The 20,678-nt window shown below is 46.9% G+C and overlaps 1 protein-coding gene across 2 annotated transcripts in view; it reads right to left on the reverse strand.

The window, feature by feature from the left end:
• Positions 1-19,974, reverse strand: part of MREG (melanoregulin) — a 64,752-nt gene extending 44,778 nt beyond the window's left edge. The window contains exons 1-2 of one of the 2 annotated variants that reach the window (XM_084999129.1): positions 19,567-19,974; positions 19,227-19,420 (exon numbers count right to left, since the gene is read on the reverse strand). In XM_084999129.1, the coding sequence (XP_084855255.1) occupies positions 19,227-19,366 (140 nt within the window). In that variant the 5' untranslated portion in view covers positions 19,367-19,420; positions 19,567-19,974. The remainder of the gene's footprint in view (positions 1-19,226; positions 19,421-19,566) is intronic. The other variant, XM_021074953.2, reaches the window with a different exon arrangement.
• Between the last annotated feature and the right edge of the window lie 704 nt (positions 19,975-20,678).

The following is a 20,678-nucleotide window of genomic DNA, read 5'->3' on the forward strand; positions in this document are numbered from 1 at the left end:
TACGTGATGTAGCATATAATATATATACTCCTAACAAAAGACGCTGAACTGTCTTTAACAATTAAGCATAACACAACAGAACAAGAAAAAAAATCGCTTTAAAAACAGGAGTTCCCGTCGTGGCGCAGTGGTTGATGAATCCGACCAGGAACCATGAGGACACGGGTTCAATCCCTGACCTTGCTCAGTGGGTTAAGGATCCCATGTTGCTGTGAGCTGTGGTGTAGGTTGCAGACGCGGCTTGGATGCCACATTGCTGTGGCTCTGGCATAGGCCGGCGGCTATAGCTCTGATTCAACCCCTAGCCTGGGAACCTCCATATGCCGCGGGAGCAGCCCTAAAAAAGGCAAAAAAAGACCAAAAAAATAAATAAATAAAAATAAATAAATAAATAAAAACAACAGAGCACATATATAACAGAATACCTTGGCAGAGGTAATTTTACTATGTTAAACATGAAATTTAGCACTGAGTATCCCAGCAGCTAGGACAAAAAAAAAAAAGAAAATCCAATCGGGAATACAATCCCCATGTGATTAAAAGAAGAAAACAACAGGCAGAGATGAACTTTTTACTAGCTCCAAATTCAAGGAAATAGATAAATTTCGAGTTCAATGGTATGTAGGAGCCATTAAATTTCTTACGAGAAAATTAAGTAATAAATTCACATATCCAAATACTTTACAATGTGGGATGTTGAGAGGATTTCAAGAGCCACGTGCTATACTGTACTTTGGTTTCCCGACTTGCCATTTATGAGACAGTATCTGTGCCTGGCCTTAGGGAGGAGCTGCATGGCAGAGGGTCATACCCAGGACCTGCTTCCAGAGACCCAGGTAACTTCTGTGGGACTGGACAGGTGGGCTCATGCTGGGGCTAAACCCTTCATCTAATCAGTGTTATCTTGATTAGATGAATCACCAATTCCGTGTTCATCACAGGGCTCAATAACATTGTGAGCAACACAGAGGTGGCCCCTGTCCTTGGACCTCACTAGAGTCTAAGGATGGAAATACACTGATGAATGACCATGTGACTGTAAGAATAAAAGCTGTGATAAGTGCTATAAACGGGGAGTTGAGAGCTAGTGGGGGTGGGGGTGGGCATCAGATAAGCGTTGCGTAAAAGGGATGTTTCGGCTTTAAGTTGCAAGAGAAGAACAGAGTTCCAAACAGAGGAAACAGCACATTCAAAGGCCCTGGAGTAGGAGGAAGCAGGGGGCATGTGCAAGAAGAAGGGGGGCATTGGATAGAGTGAAAGAGAAACTGAGGAGGCAGCTGGGGCCAGATACCCATAGCTTTGCAGGCCGTATTTTCTAACATCCTTTAAAAATGTGGTCTGTATCCCTAAGGGCAAAGTAAGATGTGGAAAGGTTTTAAGCAGGACTGCGATGGGTGATACAAACAGTACTACATCAGGATTCCCCCGGTGGCCTAGTGGTTAAGAATCTGGTGTTGTCACTACTGTGGCTCAGGAAACTGCTGTGTCTCAGGTTTGATCCCTGGTTCGGGATCTTCTGCAAGCCATAGATGGAGCCAAAATAAAAAAAAAAAAAAATAGTATTACATCTTTAAAGATCTTGCTGGCTAAAGTACGGAGAATCCTAAAGAGGGGTGAAGAGTAGACTTGAGGGATTCATTAAGATGCAATTGAGGCAACTCCGTTGAGACCTGACAGGTATCAGGAGTAGAATGATGCTGTGCCACTGAAGAGAAGTACATTATCCAGGAGAAAGTAGACGCTCTCGGGCTTTTCACCTGGATGGTGGAGTGACGCCGTTGTCTGAGGCAGCGCTAGAATGCCCCAAGCCCACGGGGTGGCACACACATCTGCAGGTGCAACATGAGGGAATGGCAAGGGAGAGATGGGACACCAGATAAGCAGACAGTACCTGGGAAGGATGGATGTGAGTAACTGACAGCTGGGCTAACGGTTAATGTTAAGATTTAAACAAACATGAAATACTTAGAACTTGGCCCTAAGGAGATCTTGAAACAAGAAGCAAAGTCCCAGTCACCAAATTGGGGTTCAGCAGCAGGAACCCTCCCAGCAAGGAGGGGATCCAGCACTTGATGGGGTACAGGTCAGGCTTGGGGGAATGAACCAGGTCCCCGTTGTACAAACAGGGGCAAAGAGGAGATGGGAGCTTGGAACCAAGGCCAGCAGGGGGCCAGCTGACCATATGGATGCTAAAGGGTGTCCCTAAAATCCCTCTGGCTTCAGGTTAGAAGCGTAGGGTCTGGGACTGGACAGAGCGATCAGAGAGATGAGAACTATGGAGAGAGGAGCAACTTAGGGAACCAGGCACAGCTCAGCCACAGTGTTCTCAGAACTGTCCCATTTTCCCTTAGCTGCGGGACACCACAAGGCTGAAACACAGAGGGATCCGCTGCCAGCTTCTCTGAAGAATGATGACGAGCCAATGAAAGGGGAGGCAAATGACACCTTAGTGCCCATTCGGACTTTAATAAGCATGTCAAATTCATTCATTCTTTCTTTTAATGGCCGCACCTGTGGCATATGGAAATTCCCAGGCCAGGAAGTGAATCTGAGCCACAGCTGCAGTCTACACTGCAGTTGCAGCAACATTAAGTCCTTTAACCCACTGCCCCGAGCCAGGGATCAAACCTGAACCTCTGCAGCGACCTGAAGCGTGACAGTCAGATTCTTAACCTACTAAGCCACAGCAAAAACTCTCTTCATTCATTCATTCAGTTGTTTGTTTATTCAACAACTGTATGCTGGGTACTGGGCTGGGTGCTTTAGGGATTTAAAGATGAATAGGACATTTTCCCTGCCTTTAGTGTGACAACAATGCAAGGAGGTAAGGTAAATTTTTTTAAGTCCAAACAGAAAATTGTAGGAACAGAGACGGAGTGAGACCTTGTGTGTGTTGAGAAGACAGTTCAGGAAAGGTTTCAGGGAGAGGACAACATCTAACTCAGACCTGAGGAGCAGACAGCCTTTCTCCGGGAAGAGAAGCAGGGGGAAAGGTGTCCCCGGCAGAGGGAACAGCACCAACAGCGTATGGAGGTTTAAAGTGCCCGCAGGGTTGGGGAATTCCATGTGTCAGTGCAGAGCTAGCCACACAGGCCCTGGGGGAGGGAAATGAGGGAAGTGGGAAAAAGGTGACTTGGGGTCAGATTGAGTGAGGATTCTCCTGTGAATGATGACAAATTACCAAGGGGGTTTTGAGCCTGTCAGGTCTGGGCTTTACAGAAATAACTCTGGATGAAAAAGGAACAGAGAGATGGCTTAGGAGGCTGTCACAATCAACCGTCACAAAGGGTAGGTGTGGCTTTCATGCCACGTGCTTTGAGTTCCTAGTACCGGGGGAGAGGCGTGGGCAGGGCTGTCCTGGCAGAGAGAGAAAGAAGCCCGAAAACCAACCACAATCAGAACAGCTGCTCTGTTTAAATCTTATTTGTTAGCGTTACTGGAAGATTTCCTTGGGGCTTAGGAAAGGTGGTTCTGTTGCTTAATAAGTACATCTGCAATTCTAAATGTTTTGAAATATCCATTGGGGTAAGAGTGCAGGAAAGTGTGGGCTAGGGGAACATCGGTGGGACCGGCAATGAGAGGATGGGTTCCTGCAGCATCTGAGAGGGGACATGGCAGCCCGGGTGACAGGAAGCACGGAGGTGTGAGCAGAGGAGTGAGTGCTGACCGTGTGAGGGTGATGCCTTAACCTAGGACAGTGCAGAAGAAGCCACGGCTCACCTGTGCACCTGCAGGTCGTTCAGAGGGTGGTCAGGGTCTGGGCTGAGGCACGAGGACAGGGCTGGAGATCTAGACTTGGGGAAAATGTTCATGCATTTCCATCACCGCAGAAGGTGTGGGATCAGAGGAAGGGTCTGGGAACAAACAGGGAGTGAGGAAAGACCTCAGGGGAATGGCTGACAAGGAGCAGGGGTGGAAGGAAGGGTGTGAGAGCAGATGAGAGCACGCTGGGACAAAGAGGAATTCCCAAGAGCAGGTGAGCCTGGAGCATGTCAGAATGTGAGCACGCTGGGACAGAGAGGAATTCCCAAGAGCAGGTGACACTGGAACATGTTAGAATATGAAGGGTATTGAGCTTCTTTTTGCCTAAATAGATTTTGCAGCCCGTGATAAACCACACAGGGCCTTACCTGGGGGCTTCCCGCTTCCATCCCCTCCTGCTGTACAACCTTCTGAGGTCAGAAGGGTGGGTGATGTTATCCCACGTCATAGGCAGGATGGAGACTGAGTTGTTGTTCTGACTTCCCCCTGGGGAGGCAGCCAGCTGACCATCCCTCCAGCACGAGATCCCCGCTGGGGCGTCTCTAAGCAGCCACAGTCATAAGACTTACCATCCAAGTGCGGTGATGCGGGTGCACCCCCCTCCCCACAGCAGCTCGGATAACAACTACCCATGTGACACGTTCCCCATACAAACTGGCAAATTCCCCTGGGGCTTCTCCTCAAGGCATCCAGCCCCACCCCACCCCACCGTCCACCCCCAGTTCACAGCTTTCACCAGGAGCTGCAGTCATAGCTGCTTACGCCACAATACTTGTTCCTCTCAGGTCCTGAAACCCGGTATGGTCCCAAGACCAGTCTTTTATTTTTCCCAATTTGTTTCACTTGTAGAAGTCTTGTCTCTTCAACAAGTTCACACATTCCTCTAAGGCAGGGATGGTACCCAGTATTTATTCCACATCCCACATCACCTGGCAGAGAGGGGAACAGAGTAGCTGCTTTAAAAGTACTTGAAAAAAAAAAAAAAGAAAAGAAAAGTACTTGAAAGGAGCCACCTGAGCAGTGACTCCGATGTGCTGAAGGAAATCCCAAATATAACTGATCAAAACTTCCTCCTTCCAAGGTAGGAGGTTTAGACATTAGCCAGGATCTACCTGAATAGTTGGAGATAAACAACATTTGACCATGAAGAAGCTAGCTGCTTCCTGCTTGATGAACCACCATTTCTTTACTTGCTCTGAGATTATGACAGCAGCATCCCTGGCCAGCCGCTCTTACCCTCTCACAATCAATCAATCATCAATCAATCAATATCTCTGTCTCCTCTCTTCTCCCCACCCCACATGTACACACACACACACACACACACACACACACACACACACAAGTGCTCACATGACTCTAGCCAATGTCAAACAGTAGCCACTCATCCTTAACCTACAAACCTGAATGCAGCTCAGCAGGAAGCTCACGTCTCCAGACAGGTGTTGCCTCCCCTGCTCCTCCCACACCCAGCCCTGCCCTAATTAGGAGCAATGCTCCCCTGTGGACCCATGAGCCTCAAACTCTGCCTAGTCACTGATGCCCCAGGGACAATGAGACTGGGGAGAACTAAGGGCCTCTGGCTCTAGGTGACAAATGACTCTAGGTGGCAAATGACTCTAGCCCGGGGTGATGTTCCCAAGCTCCAGCTGCCCTCCCAAGCTTGGGATCTCTGATCTCCGCTGCTCTCCTCTACAGGGAACCTCCCCCTCCACACCACTGCCTCCCTCACCTTCTTCTTATACCTTGGGGTCACGAGTCAGGTTTCTTCGGGGCACAGACAAGGTGGGGTTGATTGCTAAATAAACCACTAAGTTAATAATTTCACCAAAACACGGGTCAAGGTGAAAGTGAGTGAGGGTGTGACCTCGTTGGGAAGGCCCCGTCAGACCAGCCTGGCCCCCAGGATCTGTGCTTCGGCACTGGGGTCCCATTCCCTTTGTCCTGCTCCATCACCCAGTCAAGGCAACATCCACTTTGTTTAAAACTTTGAACTCTTAAGAGTTCCTGTCATGGCTCAGCAGAAACGAATCTGACTAGCATCCATGAGGATGCAGGTTCCATCCCTGGCCTCGATCAGCGGTTTAAGGATCTGGCATTGCCAATGAGCTGCAGAGTAGGTTGTAGATGAGGCTCGGATCCCACGTTGCTGTGGCTGTGGTATAAGCCAGCACCTACAGCCCTGATTCCACCCCTAGCCTGGGACCCTCCATATGACACAGGTACGGCCCTAAAAAGACAGAACAATAATAATAAAAATAAAATAAAATAAAATAAAACTTTGAACCCTTAGAGTGGAGAAACCAGAGCAAAGAAAAGGCTGAAGTGAATAAGTAAAGAAGCAGCTTAGGAACCTCTGTGCAACTGAGACTGTGAAGGACCGACTATAGGGCTTGTATAAAGAGACTTGGTGCAAAGGCCCTGGTGTCTGGGCCAGAGCCATGGGAGGACAGAAGGCAGGGGGAAGAGGGCACTGAACCAGAGCTTCACTTTTCCTCCCTCCCCCCATATAATGATCCTAAAAGGTTCTGAGGAAAGTAAGAGGGGCCGTTTCACCCCTGGCCACCATCTGCTGATGGTAAATATTTTATTAACCTCGGGCATTTGAGAGGTGACTCCGAAGTTACACATGAGGTGAGGCAGAGGCTGCTTTTACTCATGAATGGTAGTAAAAGATTCCACCCCTGATCCCAGCTGGGGCTCGAGACCAAATCGCTTCAGAGTCTTTATTTTTTAACACCACCTAGAGCTAAAAGCTACAGCACCATCCACTCAAGGTTAGAAACTCTGGACTCCGTGCTTGGGGACTAGGCTTGGTATTAAAGCGGTTCACAGGGGACTACCAGCAGGGACCCCAGACAAAAGCTTCTGCAAAGCCCCATAAATATGGCACACACAGGCAGGGCGCTGAGGCCAGGTACCCCACTGACTTTACTGCTCTCCCCATAGACAGGCTGGGTGTTAGCCCTCACTAGTCCCTGACTCAAGCTCTGAAGACAGTGAAGAGACAAAATCTCCAGTAAACAGCAAACAAAGGTCTCAAAAAACAATCCCCCTTGATGGCCTATGGCCTCCTTATCTGATTCCCTTCTAGGAACTGGCCTGCCTTTTTTTTTCTTTTTTCTTTTTAGGACCGCACATGTGGCGTATGGAGGTTCCCAGGCAAGGGGTCAAATCAGAGCTGCAGCTGCCAGCCTACACCACAGCCATAGCCACAGCCACACCAGATCCGAGCTGTGTCTGCGACCTACACCACAGCTCACGACAACACCAGATCCTTAACCCACTGAGGGAAGCCAGGGATCGAACCCGCGTCCTCATGGATGCTAGTTGGGTTTGCTAACCGCTGAGCCTCGACGACGGGAACTCCAAGGCCTGCCTTTTTGCCTCTGGCTTCCCCTTCCTCCCTCTGTGGCAACTTCCTGCTGAAGGAAGCTCTTTACCCTCCCCTCCTTTTCCTCCCTCCCTCCTTCCCTCCCTCCTCTATTCTGTCTCTCTCTCCTTTCTTCTCTCTCCCTCTCTCCTTCCTTCTCTCCTTCCACCTTGCCCCTTCTTCCTTCTCTCCTTCATCCCTTCCCCATTCCTCCTTCCTCTCTTCCCTCCTTCCTCCCTCCCCTTTCTCCCTCGTTCCTTCCTTCACTGTTCCCAAGACAGATACTCTGGCTGCTTTCTCTTACTAAGTTAATCCAATGTTTAAATACTATTTAGCCCCAAGTCTAAACATCTTTCTTAGATTCTGGAGCTTTTCTCATTGTTTAACCACCTAAGCCCATGACTCCTTCAACCCCAGAGGTATCAACCTCCCCAACATTCAGGAAGAAAACCACCAGATACCATTTTGGGGTACTGCTCCCTGACATGCTCCCATCGCCCGGTGGCTGAAATAGTGGGATCACGCGTTTCATTCACTGCTTTAAAAAGCACGTTAGGAGTTCCCCGTCGTGGCACAGTGCTTAACGAATCTGACTAGGAACCATGAGGTTGCAGGTTCGGTCCCTGCCCTTGCTCAGTGGGTTAAGGATCCGGAGTTGCCATGAGCTGTAGTGTAGGTAGCAGACGCGGCTCGGATCCCGCGTTGCTATGGCTCTGGCGTAGGCCGGTGGCTACAACTCCAATTTGACCCCTAGCCTGGGAACCTCCATATGCCGCAGGAGCGGCCCAAGAAATAGCAAAAAGACAAAAAAAAAAAAAAAAAAAAAAAGCACCTTAAAGGCTCAAAGATGGACCAGACAAGGAGCCTACAGAGTAGGCAGGGGAAGCATGATTTGTATTTCTCCCAGCTGAGGAAACGCTGGGGCTCAGGAAGATGAGACTCAGCCCTTGAGCTCTTCTCTGTTTATGCTCACTCCTGGTCACTTCATCCCATCTCATGGCTTTCAGTACCATTTCTTGAGGAAGATTCTCAAATCCATATGTGTATCCCCAGCTCAGACATGCTCCCCAGTCCCAGACTCTCGAATCTACTGGCCTTCTTCCCATGTCCACGTGCATGGCTAGTGGAGAGCCCAGCTCAACATGCTGGACCAAGCCCCTGACTTTCACTCTAAACCTCCCCACCAGCAGTCTCCCCACCCAGAGGATGCAAAATCCATCCTTCCAATTGCTCAGGACAAAACCCTTCAAGTCATCCTTGGCTCTCTCATTCCCTAACAACTAATCCACCAGAAAATCCTACTGACATTAAACAAAAACCCACCTCCACCCTCACTCAGCCAAGGGGCCAAGGCAAAACTCCTGCAATGTTTTTATTTTCCACCTCTTTCTACCTTTGCTTCCACCAATGCTCTTCTTAACACAACAACCAACCTTTTAATATGTAAGTCAGATCATGTCACCTGTCCGCTATGACCCTCCAGTGGCTCCCCTTTGACTTAGTCTATAAGCCCCACATGACACCCCAGCCTCTCTGGCCTCTTTGCTGTTCCTTGAACCCACCAGTCGGCTCTGCCATCTCAGGGGCCCTTGCACTGGCTGATTTTTCCATCTTCAATACTTTCCCCCATATTCCACAGGCCTCACTCCCTCTCCGCCTTCAAATCTCTGTTTAAACATCCTCTCCTCAGTGAGGCTGACTCTGACCAACCTTTTTTTTTTTTTTTTTTTTGCCTTTTTGTCTTTTCTAGGGCCACACCTGTGGCATATGGAGGTTCCCAAGCTAGGGGTCCAATCAAAGCTGTAGCCGCTGGCCTACGCCAGAGCCACAGCAATGCCAGATCCGAGCTGCGTCTGCGACCCACACCACAGCTCACAGCAACGCGAGATCCTTAACCCACTGAGCAAGGCAAGGGATCAAACCCGCAACCTCATGGTTTCTAGTCGGAGTCGTTTCTGCTGAGCCACGACGGGAACTCCCTGACCAACCTATTTAAAAGTACAAGCCCTCTCTCCCCCTTGCCCCCTGCTTTACCTCCATATCCATGGGATCTGCATCCTCGGTTGGTGGAGGTGGGGGGAGGGTGGGGGACCAATGCCCTGCAGACACCAAGGGACGCATGTACTTACTGATCTTCTAATTTACTTATTACGTTTACTATCTGTTGTGCTCCCCGCACTATAACAAAAGCCCCCTGAGGACTGCATCTGTATTTATTTTTGCTCAGTGATATATCTGGAGTGCTTAGAACAGAACCTGGTACTTAGGAGGTGCTCAATTTGCTGAATGAATGAACCGTAATTCCCTAACTTCATAGGAATCTAAATGATAGAAATGAGGCTGGAATCCCACTCTCTACACTCATAGACAAACCCTTAACATTGAGCAGGTTAAATTTATGAAAGCGGGGCTTGTAATCTCCCAGAGGAAGCAGTCAATAGGCACATACTTTTTTTTTTTTTTTTTTTTTTTTTGTCTTTTTGCTATTTCTTGGGCTGCTCCCGCGGCATATGGAGGTTCCCAGGCTAGGGGTCGAATTGGAGCTGTGGCCACAGGCCTACGCCAGAGCCACAGCAACGCAGGATCCGAACCGCGTCTGCAACCTACACCACAGCTCACGGCAACGCCGGATCATTAACCCACTGAGCAAGGGCAGGGACCGAACCCGCAACCTTATGGTTCCTAGTCGGATTCGTTAACCACTGCACCACGACGGGAACTCCTAGGCACATATGTTTTTAAGTCTGGTGGCGATCAGGGCTCTGAAGGAACATACAGTGAATAAAGGACAGAGTGCGGGCAAAGAGTACTGTTTTAAAAGGGTGGTCAGGGAAGAACTTTCTGATAAAATGACTTTAAGCAGAGACCTGAATCGATTGCGGGAGTTTCCCAGACAGGTAAGTGGAGAAGGAACATTCCAGGCAGGGAGGGCAGGAAGTACAAAGGCCCTGAGACAGTGAGGACCTGGAGGAGGCCGGTATGGCTGAAGGATGAACAATTTCCCCTTCGTGCTGTCTTTCAAACCTAAATCACATGTAATAGCGTCAAACTGGAAACCACCCCAAAGTCCGCCAACAGAAGAATGGATGAACCAAAGGAAAAATATTATAAAGCAGCAAGAACCACCGTCTATATGCACCAACCTGGAAGGAGCTCACAAAGTCAAAAATACACAATTTGATCCTATGTACATAAAGTTCGAAAGCAGGCAACACTAACGTACATTTTCAGGTGCATACATAGGAGATAAAGCTATAAAAAAAGAAGCAAGGAAATGACTATCAGAAAAGTCTAGATACAATCAGGGGTGGGATAGATGGGCCTGGCGATAGTTATCTCTTACCCTGGGTGGTGCTTACAGGAGCAGCCATTTTGCAGTTGTTCTTTTTTTAATGATTTTTATTTTTTTCCCTTATAGCTGGTTTACAGTGTTCTGTCAGTTTTCTACTGTACAGCAAGGTGACCCAGTCTCACACACATATATACATTCTTTTTTCTCACATTATCATGCTCCATCGTAAGTGACTAGATATATAGTTCCCAGTGCTATGCAGCAGGATTGCAGCTGTCCTTTATACATACATGTTTGTGTATGTTTTCAGTCTCTGATATCACACATACAAACACAGATTTTTTTTTTTTAAGTGAAGAAAAAAAGATAAGTGAGCGTCAATTCAGTTAATTCTCATTCCCTTTCAGGCAGTACAGGGGTTCTTTAGATACAGACTGTTTGGCCAAAATTATCTCCTAAAAGAGACAGCAAAGAATAGAGTGCATTGTATATTGCTGGTGCAAAACAAATATGCATTAGCCCGACGGAAAAGGATGTCCTCTGCTAACAGAATAAGCTATCGTATGCGACATTTAAGCAGAGTTTGCTTTTTAAACACAGTACATGTAGCCAGAATAGAGAAAAGACTTGTGGTTGCCAAGGGGGAGGGGAAGGGAGTGGGATGGACAAGGCGTTTGTGTTAGTAGATGCAAACTATGACATTTAGAATGGATAAGCAATGAGGTCCTACTGTACAGCATAGAGAACTATGCCCAATCTCTTAGGATAGACCATGATGGAAGATAATATAAGAAAAGGAATGTGTGTGTGTGTGTGTATACATATAGGTATAGATATATATATATGGATATGGATGACTTAGTCACTTTGCAGTATGGCAGAAATTGGCACAACACTAAATCAACTATAAGTTAATTAAAATAAATAAACAAACAAACAAACACAGGCGTAGTGGTAAGATCACTTTAAGATAGCAAAAGAAAGAAGAAGTTCTAGGAGTTCCCATCGTGGCTCAGTGGAAAACGAATCTGACTGGCATCCAGGAGGACGCAGGTTTGATCCCTGGCCTCCCTCAGTGGGTTAAAGACCTGGCGTTGCTGTGAGCTGTGGTGTAGATCACAGATGGAGTTCGGATCTGGCGTTACTGTGGCCGTGGTGTAGGCCTGCAGCTACAGCTCCGATTCCTGATTTGACCCCTAGCCTGGGAATCTCCATACGCCGTGAGTGTGGCCCTAATAAAAAAAAAGTTTCAGGAAACCTAGATCACGTGATATATACAGGGAAGAACTCGCATCTTCTCAGGAACTTCCAATATCAGCAAGATTGACTAAGGCAACTCACAAAAAGGGAAGGGGGATGCTGTGTGTTGCCTGGGAAGAAAATCTTTCCAAGCCATCCTCGATGAATTGTGAGTGGCTGACTCGGTAAAGCATTTATCTCCTACTTATTGGCCCTGAGGCCCACTTTCCGGGAACAGGATGCCAGATCCTCCCTCTCTCTCCTCTGTCTTTCAAGGAGGTAAAAATACAATCCTTGGAATGGATTCCTTGAGCGACTTTGTGCCTCTGTGATCACTTCCTGTGAGTCACTGTCTGGCCCAGAGCCACCGGCTTTGTCACTGCAGGTAGTGCTGAAGGACATGGGTGAGTTCACTGCACCAGCTCAGGGAATATCAGAAACAGATTATGGGAAAAGAGTCAGGCCATCTGGGCCCCGGTCTGAGAGATCCCACTGACGCTAACTCATTAGCTGACATTGTAAAAAGCCCTTCGAGGGTAGATAGAAGGCAATTTGATCAGTTCCGAAGTCATGTGAGAACACAGGGTGAAATGAAAAACTCTAGACATGTGGAAGGTCACTGTCTTTCTGGAGTGGGATCCTCTCTCCATGTCCTACACCCACCACCCGTCTTTCCCAATGCCACCTGGCTTCACAGCCTTAATACAGAAAAATGAGCCAGGATCTCTGGACCCCAGGCTGCAACAATTCGAGGCAAATCTCAAACTTCAAACAGAGTGTCAAGAACACACCACATAAGTGGCTAGATATGCACACCTCCCTGTCTACTAGGAAGACTCTGCCCTTTCTATGGAATTGAAATGTATTAGGATTTGAATTCCAGCTCGACCATGTGTGCCTCTGACAAGTTGCAGAAGCTCTTGGGCCTCAGTTTCTTCAACCATCCAGTGGGGATTACAGATGCAATTACAGCCCAGCTTCATTATTCCCGGATTCCATATTTGCAAACTGGCCCACTCGCTAAAATGTATCTGTAACACCCAAATCAATACTCCTGGGGCTTCTGAAGTATCCGAGTCTCAAATTCCCAGTTGGGGCCCTACAAAAGGATGCCAGCCTTCTGTTTCAGCTCTCCTACTACAAACAAATGTCCCTTTTGTGGTCTATTTAGTGCTACATTTTTTTTTTTTTTTGCACTGTTCAGAACCTCAGACCTTCCATAGATGATTGACAAGGTGAATGTTCCATGACTCCACCCTAAAATTAGGGTGAAGGTAAGACTGAGCCAAACCTTTGACTTTCTTTAGGGCTGAAGCCTAATGTTAAGGTCAGACCGTGGGTCCTCTCCCCAGGCCTAGACTTGTTCTAAGCTTCCTGGCATTAGAAATGACTACTCACCTGCTTACTGGTGAAGCAGATCTTGGCAGCTAAAGAGTTTGACAAATGGTCATGATTCACACATCCTGGGCCTTCAGGCTCCTTCCTTCCCGGGATGACAATCAGCTTCCTTGCCCCTCTATTCCATGTCACACAGAATTTCAGCAGACACAAGCCCACAGAAAGAGGTCAGTCTGCATCGACCCTGGAACGGCCCTTCAAGACTGTGCCTTAAAGTCAGATCTATCCCTTGTACAGAAGAAACTCAGGTTCAAGGACTTTAAGAGACGTCCACTAAATCTCATAGCTGGTTAATAGGTGGGACAAAGACTCCGGTCTCCTAACTCCCTCTGGGCTTGGCGCTCAGAGCCAGGTTGCTCCTACATTCAGGCTGAAGAATTATACTGATGAAGGTACATGGAAGAGGGGCACGAGAAATAGGCCACCATGGGCGGGAGCTAGGGCTGGTGATCTCCACCAGTATTGAGTCTATAAATACTATCAGTTAATTTTGGAAACCATTTGGGAGTTTTCTGAATTTTCTGCAATGGAAGGCATGGACTCTGAATTCAGATAGATAAGGAATTCAAATTCTGGCACTCTGACTCATTGGTCGTGACTCTGAATTAATTGTTTAAAAACTCTAAGCCCTGGGTTTCTCATCTATAAGATGGGGATAAATAACACTGTTGTCATTTGGTCACAGTGATAATTAAATGACAGAATGTATGTTAAAAAAAAAATCTCACTTGCCCAACAGTCCACATGCACTACGTACCTTTTATATAAAGTTAAGAATGCTAAACACTGGAGTTCCCGTTGTGGCGCAGTGGTTGACGAATCCGACTAGGAACCATGAGGTTGCGGGTTCGATCCCTGCCGTTGCTCAGTGGGTTAAGGATCCGGCGTTGCAGTGAGCTGTGGTGTAGGTTGCAGACGCGGCTCGGATCCTGTATTGCTGTGGCTCTGGTATAGGCCAGTGGCCACAGCTCCGATTAGACCCTTAGCCTGGGAACCTCCATATGCTGATGGAGTGGCCCAAGAAATGGCAAAAAGATTAAAAAAAGAATGCTAAACACAGATTCAATTTAGAAGTCACATTTGGAGGGGAGAGGAGGATGTAGACATAAAGCGATACATGGTGGGCTTCAATTCTACTGTTAATGATTGCTCTTTTTTTTTGCCTGCACCTCCGTCATGCAGAAGTTCCTGGGCCAAGACTCGAACCCATGCCACAGCAGTGACCCAAGCTGAAGCAGAGACAGTGCTGGATCCTTACCTGTGGAGCCACCAGGGAACACCCTGTTCGTGTTTTCTTAAGGTGGGTGCTGAGTATGTGGGTGTTTGTTCTGTTACTCTTCATAACATTTTGTTTTAGATACACTTTTAAAAAATTTATGCATTGGAAGAAATTAATAAATGAACAGCTATTATAATTTTTACTATTAAAAAAGCATTGAATTCATTCTTATGCCCTGTGGAGCACTCTGCTGGGCACAAAAGGGGATGCTAAGGAGAGTTAGAGCCCCCCCCCCCCAATCTGAATTAGAGCCTCCAGTCTGGCAGGGGTTGGAGCACCCACCCATAAGTGTAATAATACCAGGGGGAACGCAGTAAGTGACCTGAGGGGTAAAAAGAAAAAAAAGAGACACCATAACTGCTTGGAGAGATGGCCTAAGACTTCATCATATAGGTGGCAGCTGAAACGGGCCTTAAAAACCAAGTAGAAGCTTCAGCAGAAAACAAAAAGATGTCTAGCTAAAATGCAGCTGACAGCAGCACCAGAAGGGAAAGCAGCATGATAAGACTGGTCAGGGCACAGGGACCAGGACACTGAAAGCAGAGACAGGGAGAAAGGAAATGGGAAACACGGCACAGATGGTCAGCACAGGGGTATTCTGTGCACACCAAGAAAAGAGCAGCATGTATCCTTCTCTGGGAACTATCAAGACAACAGTTTTCATGTAATCACACAGAGGAAAAAAACAGATTTCACATTGAGTGTAAAATGAGGGGTGCAGCTCTCTACACTTTAAAGACATTTGTGCCTGGAGTTCCTGCTGTGGCTCAGTGGGTTAAGGACCCAACGATGTCTCTGTGAGGATATGGGTTCAATTCCTGGCCTCACTTGGGGGGTTAAGGATCTGGCATTGCCACAAGCTGCAGTCTAGGTCACAGATGTGGCTCGGATAAAGCGTTGCTGTGGCTGTGGTGTAGACCCCAGCTGTAGCTCTGATTCTACCCTTGGCCTGTGAATGTCCATATACCACACCAGCCATCAAAAGAAAAAAATTAACAAATAAATAAAGACATTTGTGCCTCACACAGAGGAAAGCAAAGGAAGGCAGCTGAAGAACATGGCAACATCAGAAGGGATTTGTAGTCAAGGGAGGCCCCAGCATATTTCCAGAGAAAGGGAAAATAAAGAACTAGTGGGGCAGAGAGAAATAGAGATGCAAACCAGACAAGGGACAGCCATTCCCTTTCAAGGTTCCAGAACAAGCAAAAGGAGCAAGACCAAAAACATAAGTGGCAATGTCGGATTGGCAAATGAGGCAAATGAGATTAAAAATTGGTTTTCCTAAACTAACAAGAGTTCCCAGTGTGTTTTGGAAAACAGCTGCTTGCTGGTGACCACACACAAGTAACAAACATCTTGCCCTGTGACCACACCCCCTCGAGGCACTATTGCCTTGGGGTATGAAATAAAACTTGAAAAGCACTGTTTATAATAGAATAAAAGATTTAGTTTGGAGGAGGAAGGGTCTGTACAAAACTTTTTTTATAAATTAAAAAAAAATGACATAAAGAATGAAGTTCTTAATAAAATAAAAATTAAGACCACCTGGCCATATTGATTTCATGACGTCAAGATTTCAAACCAGGCACTTTGGAAAACAGCCTGGCAGTTCTCAAAAAGTGAAATGTAGAATTTACTATAGGACCCAGCAATTCCACTTCTAGGTATATAGTCAAGAGAATCAAAAATCTATGTCCTGGAGTTCCTGCTGTGGCTCAGCAATAAGGAATTCAACTAGGATCCATGAGGACGTGGGTTTCATCCCTGGCCTCGCTCAGTGGGTTAAGGATCCTGCGTTGCTATGAGCTGTGGTGTAGGCTGCAGACATGGGTTGGATCCTGCACTGCTGTGGCTGTAGTGTAGGCTGGCGGCTGCAGCTCCAATTGGACTCCTAGCCTGGGAACCTCCATATGCTGTAGATGTGGCCCTAAAAAGACAAAAGAAAAAGAAAAGAAAACCTATCTCCACACAAAAACCTGTATGCAAGTGTTCACAGAAGCATTATTTATAAGAACCAAAAAAGTGGAAATCACTCAAATGTCCATCAATCAATAAATAAAACGGGATATATCCATACCATGGAATATTATCCAACTATAAAAAAGAATGAAGTGCTGACAGACCCTACGACACGGATGAACTTGAAAACATTATGCTAGATGAAAGTAGCCAGATGCAAAAGGTCACCTATGGAATGATTCCATTTATACACAATGTCCAGAACAGGCAAAACCATAAAGATGGGAAGTAGTTTAGTGGTTGACTGCGGAGGTTCAGGGACTAGACCAGGGAGAAGACAGGGAGAGGAGGGCAGCAAGTGACCACCAGGGGGTATGACGCTTCTTTCTGGAGTGATGAAAGGTAGAAAGTGGTGATGACTGCACAGCTTTGTGAATAGACTAAAACCCACTGAACTTCACACTTCAAACAATTTCACTATAGGGGACACAAATCTAAAAAAGAATGGATATATGCATATGTATAACTGATTTATTTGCTATACACCTGAAACTAACACAACCTTCTGAATCAACTATGCTCCAATAAAATTTATTTCAAAAAAATTTCAAACTAGACCTTCCATTGACTTGGACAGGAAAGAACATGCTAGTAACACACACACACACACACACACACACACACACACTGCTCCACTTGTCCTTTAATAGGCAGCTCCTCCCAAACATTATATTGAATAGTGTCAGAATGACACTTAACCACAAAAGGCCAGTCCACGCATATGCACATGCTCAGAAAACCAGCAACAATACTTAAAACATTTATTGAGTGTTTACTATGCATCAAGCCCTATACTGAGCACTTTACACGGATTAGTTCATTCCATTTCTCACTGCATCCCTTTGAGGTACATCCAATTATCACCCCCATTTTACAGATGAGGAAATTAAGGCATGAATATGTTTCATAACTTATGCTAGGTCATCCAGTTGAAATTTAACTCCAGGCAACCTGACTCATGTGCACTATTCTATTCTACCCAACTGTCTCTGTCTTCTTAAAATCCTTTGTAAAATTCCTTGACCCACAGTGTAAAGCAAGGAAGGAGAGGGTCAAGCTTTGGTTCGATTGGCTTGGATTGGATTTTTGTCTTTTGTCTTTTTTTTTTTTTTTTTGTCTTTTTGTCTCTTTGTTGTTGTTGTTGTTGTTGTTGTTATTGTTGCTATTTCTTGGGCCGCTCCCGCGGCATATGGAGGTTCCCAGGCTAGGGGTTGAATCGGAGCTGTAGCCACTGGCCTACGCCAGAGCCACAGCAACGCGGGATCTGAGCTGCGTCTGCAACCTACACCACAGCTCAGGGCAACGCCGGATCATTAACCCACTGAGCAAGGGCAGGGATCGAACCCGCAACCTCATGGTTCCTAGTCGGATTCGTTAACCACTGCACCACGACGGGAACTCCTGTCTTTTGTCTTTTTAGGGCCACACTCACAGCATATGGAAGTTCCCAAGTTAGGGGTTACAAGATTTTAAAACAACCAAAATTATAACCTCACGTGGCAAATCCAGGACAGAAAACTGGAAAGACCTGAGGCTCTGTGGCTGAAATCAAGCTGAGGATTATATTTCATGTTCTATGACTATCGACAATTTGAGTGTATGACTCAAGCATGAAATTCTAGATTATTACCCACTACTTTTAAGACTGGGAGTAGAATACTGGGTTTCTCCCTGCCCACAGCAATCTAATAATATAGTGGGAACAACACTGCAAGAGCAAACGAAAACACTGTGTATCTATCGTCTGTATGACTTTATACATCCACAACAAACACATTTGTGTTTACATACTTGAATGCTCCCTAAACAGGCAACAAGTTCAAAATCCTACATCATAAAAGAAAAAGACAAATAAGGGCAAAATGATCAAAGAAGACTGCCTGAGGGGATCTTGAGAACTAACACTGAGGAAGGGGCAGGAAGGATGAAGGTCACTACTTGAAGCAAACTTGGAGGGAATAAGAAGCTTGGATTGTTCCTCCAGCAATAAGAATGCCCGTCTGATTAAATCAATGGGTGTACAATGTGTAACGTACCGGAAAATAAGAGTGGACAGGCAAGAAGGGTTATGTAAGATCTCAAAAGTCAAGGGAAGTGTTCGAAAAAGCAAAAAAAATAGGTAAATCACGCTTTCAAGAAAGTTGTGAAAGTTTTTAGCATATCATTTGCATACTTCATAAGAAACTCGGGCTTCCACGTTTGCTGACCCAACCCTGGAATCCTGCCTCATCTACTGTTTCCTCATTTCATTTTTTTTTTTTTGTCTTTTTGCTATTTCTTTGGGCCGCTTCTGCAGCATATGGAGGTTCCCAGGCTAGGGGTCTAATTGGAGCTGTAGCCGCCGGCCTACCAGAGCCACAGCAACGTGGGATCCGAGCCGCGTCTGCAACCTACACCACAGCTCAAGGCAACGCCGGATCCTTAACCCACTGAGCAAGGGCAGGGACCGAACCTGCAACCTCATGGTTCCTAGTCGGATTCGTTAACCACTGCGCCACGACGGGAACTCCCTCATTTCATTTTAAATAGTTTGCTTCTGTCATATCTACCTCCAAGGCATGACCCAGTCAGAACCTTAATTTCAGCAGTTAAGATAGAAGATAATTGCTGTCCTGTCCCTTCACAAAGTCACTTAGCACCTTGCTAACAGTGCATCAAATCTGCTCACACTTCATAGCTTAATCTATAATGAATCATCAACATCCCAGTGAGTGACTAGGCTGTCCCTTGAGAAAAATAGGTATTTTTTAAAGTGAAAAATATTTCCTTGTGCTCAGTCGCTGAGATTGTCTTCTCTTAGTAATAAAATTTAAATGACAACGTATTCAAACAAATTCACAGTTGCCTATTTCACTGAAATATACCTACGAAACAGACAGTCATAGTTGTATTTAATGGGACTCCTATGCAAACTTCTCTCCCGTACTTCCCCGCCAGGGCACTGCACTCGAATTCTCCGCATTTTCCGCAGGCGTCCACTTGGGTCTCTGGTGCCTCTGAGCATCTGTGCTTTTAGCAAATATTTTGCCCAAGGAACAGACCCAAGAAGCAGGATCTCCTGTAAAGGACCAAGGGGCTTAGTCTGAGCCTCAGCGTGACCTTACAGCCTAGCTCCCCAGCTTAGACGATCACACGGGTACTCCCCACTCTGCGGCCCCAGTAGCCCCCAGGGAACCCCAGATCTCGGTCGGGGCGCGCACCTACCTGACCAGGGGCTCCTTCTCCGGCACGGCGGGCTCCTCCAGGCACCTGCACGGACAGCAGCAGCACACGGTCCTCAGCCAGTCGCTCAGCCCCATGGAGAACGAGGTGCCCCGCCGGCGCCAAGCGACTCCGAAGAAGCCGCGGTGGCGAGAGAGCGCGGCTGGGGCGCGGCCACCGGGCCGGCGTCCAGGTGCGGGGACAGTGGCGGCCCGGGCGTCGCGGGCCGGTCCGTGCGCATCACGCCGCGGCCGGGAACGCGGGTGAGGCCGGAGGCGCCTCCACGGCCCCGGGGTGGTAGGGCCGCGCGCTTTCTTCCACTTGGGTTTTCTTTGGCGCGCGTATTTGGTGTTTTTTTTTTCTCTCTCTCTCCCTCTCTCTAATTCCCCGGGCGCAAATTGGGACGCATGCGTCCCCGAGATGCTCCGCTGCTGCCCTCTAAGGAGGAAGCCGGGACTCCAGCCGCCAGAAGGCAAAATCCTAGGGCACGGGGGTTACAGGAGGGAGGGGGAAGCCCTAGAGTCACAGAGCACGAGGTTGAGCTGGATCTAATCATACGTTTTATTGGCTTCACTCCCGCAGGAAATAAAAGATCCTCCTTCCCGCCTCCCCCCTTTCAAAGCAGAGGTTAAGGCATATTTTTAACATGTCAGCCCCACTTAGTAAATTTAGCAGAAGAGTAAGGACAGACGCATTATAAAAGTGGGTTTTTAAAGCATTGCAGAAACAAGGATTTTTTTCAAAAGTCGTTTTCACGCTTCCCAGTCTTTGATTTATTCTAAGAAGGTAGCCTCCATCATTGTTTTTGCAATTTTCCAGAGCTATTTACATACGTATTTATTTACTTAGGCTTGTACAAACTTGTAAGTGCAGGTAGGCACTTGCAGCCCCAGCTCCTTTCACACAAACAGTGCTTTACTCCATACATCTCTGTCCCGGGCTCATTCCACTGTTTGCCATGGAAACTGTTCCACATGAATACATGTGGAACTTCCTCTATCATTTGAATCATTGTCTTTATGCAGTTATATGGATGCCCATATGCTATTTAACCAGACCCCTATGGATGGACAGACATTTAAATTCATTCCAGCCTTATACAATTAAAATAATTC

This window comes from Sus scrofa, chromosome 15 (genome assembly GCF_054392235.1).
Source record: "Sus scrofa isolate SSC_HxYL_T2T_F1_AM1 chromosome 15, Sscrofa_HxYL_maternal_Yorkshire_Landrace_v2.0, whole genome shotgun sequence".
Lineage (NCBI taxonomy): Eukaryota > Metazoa > Chordata > Mammalia > Artiodactyla > Suidae > Sus > Sus scrofa.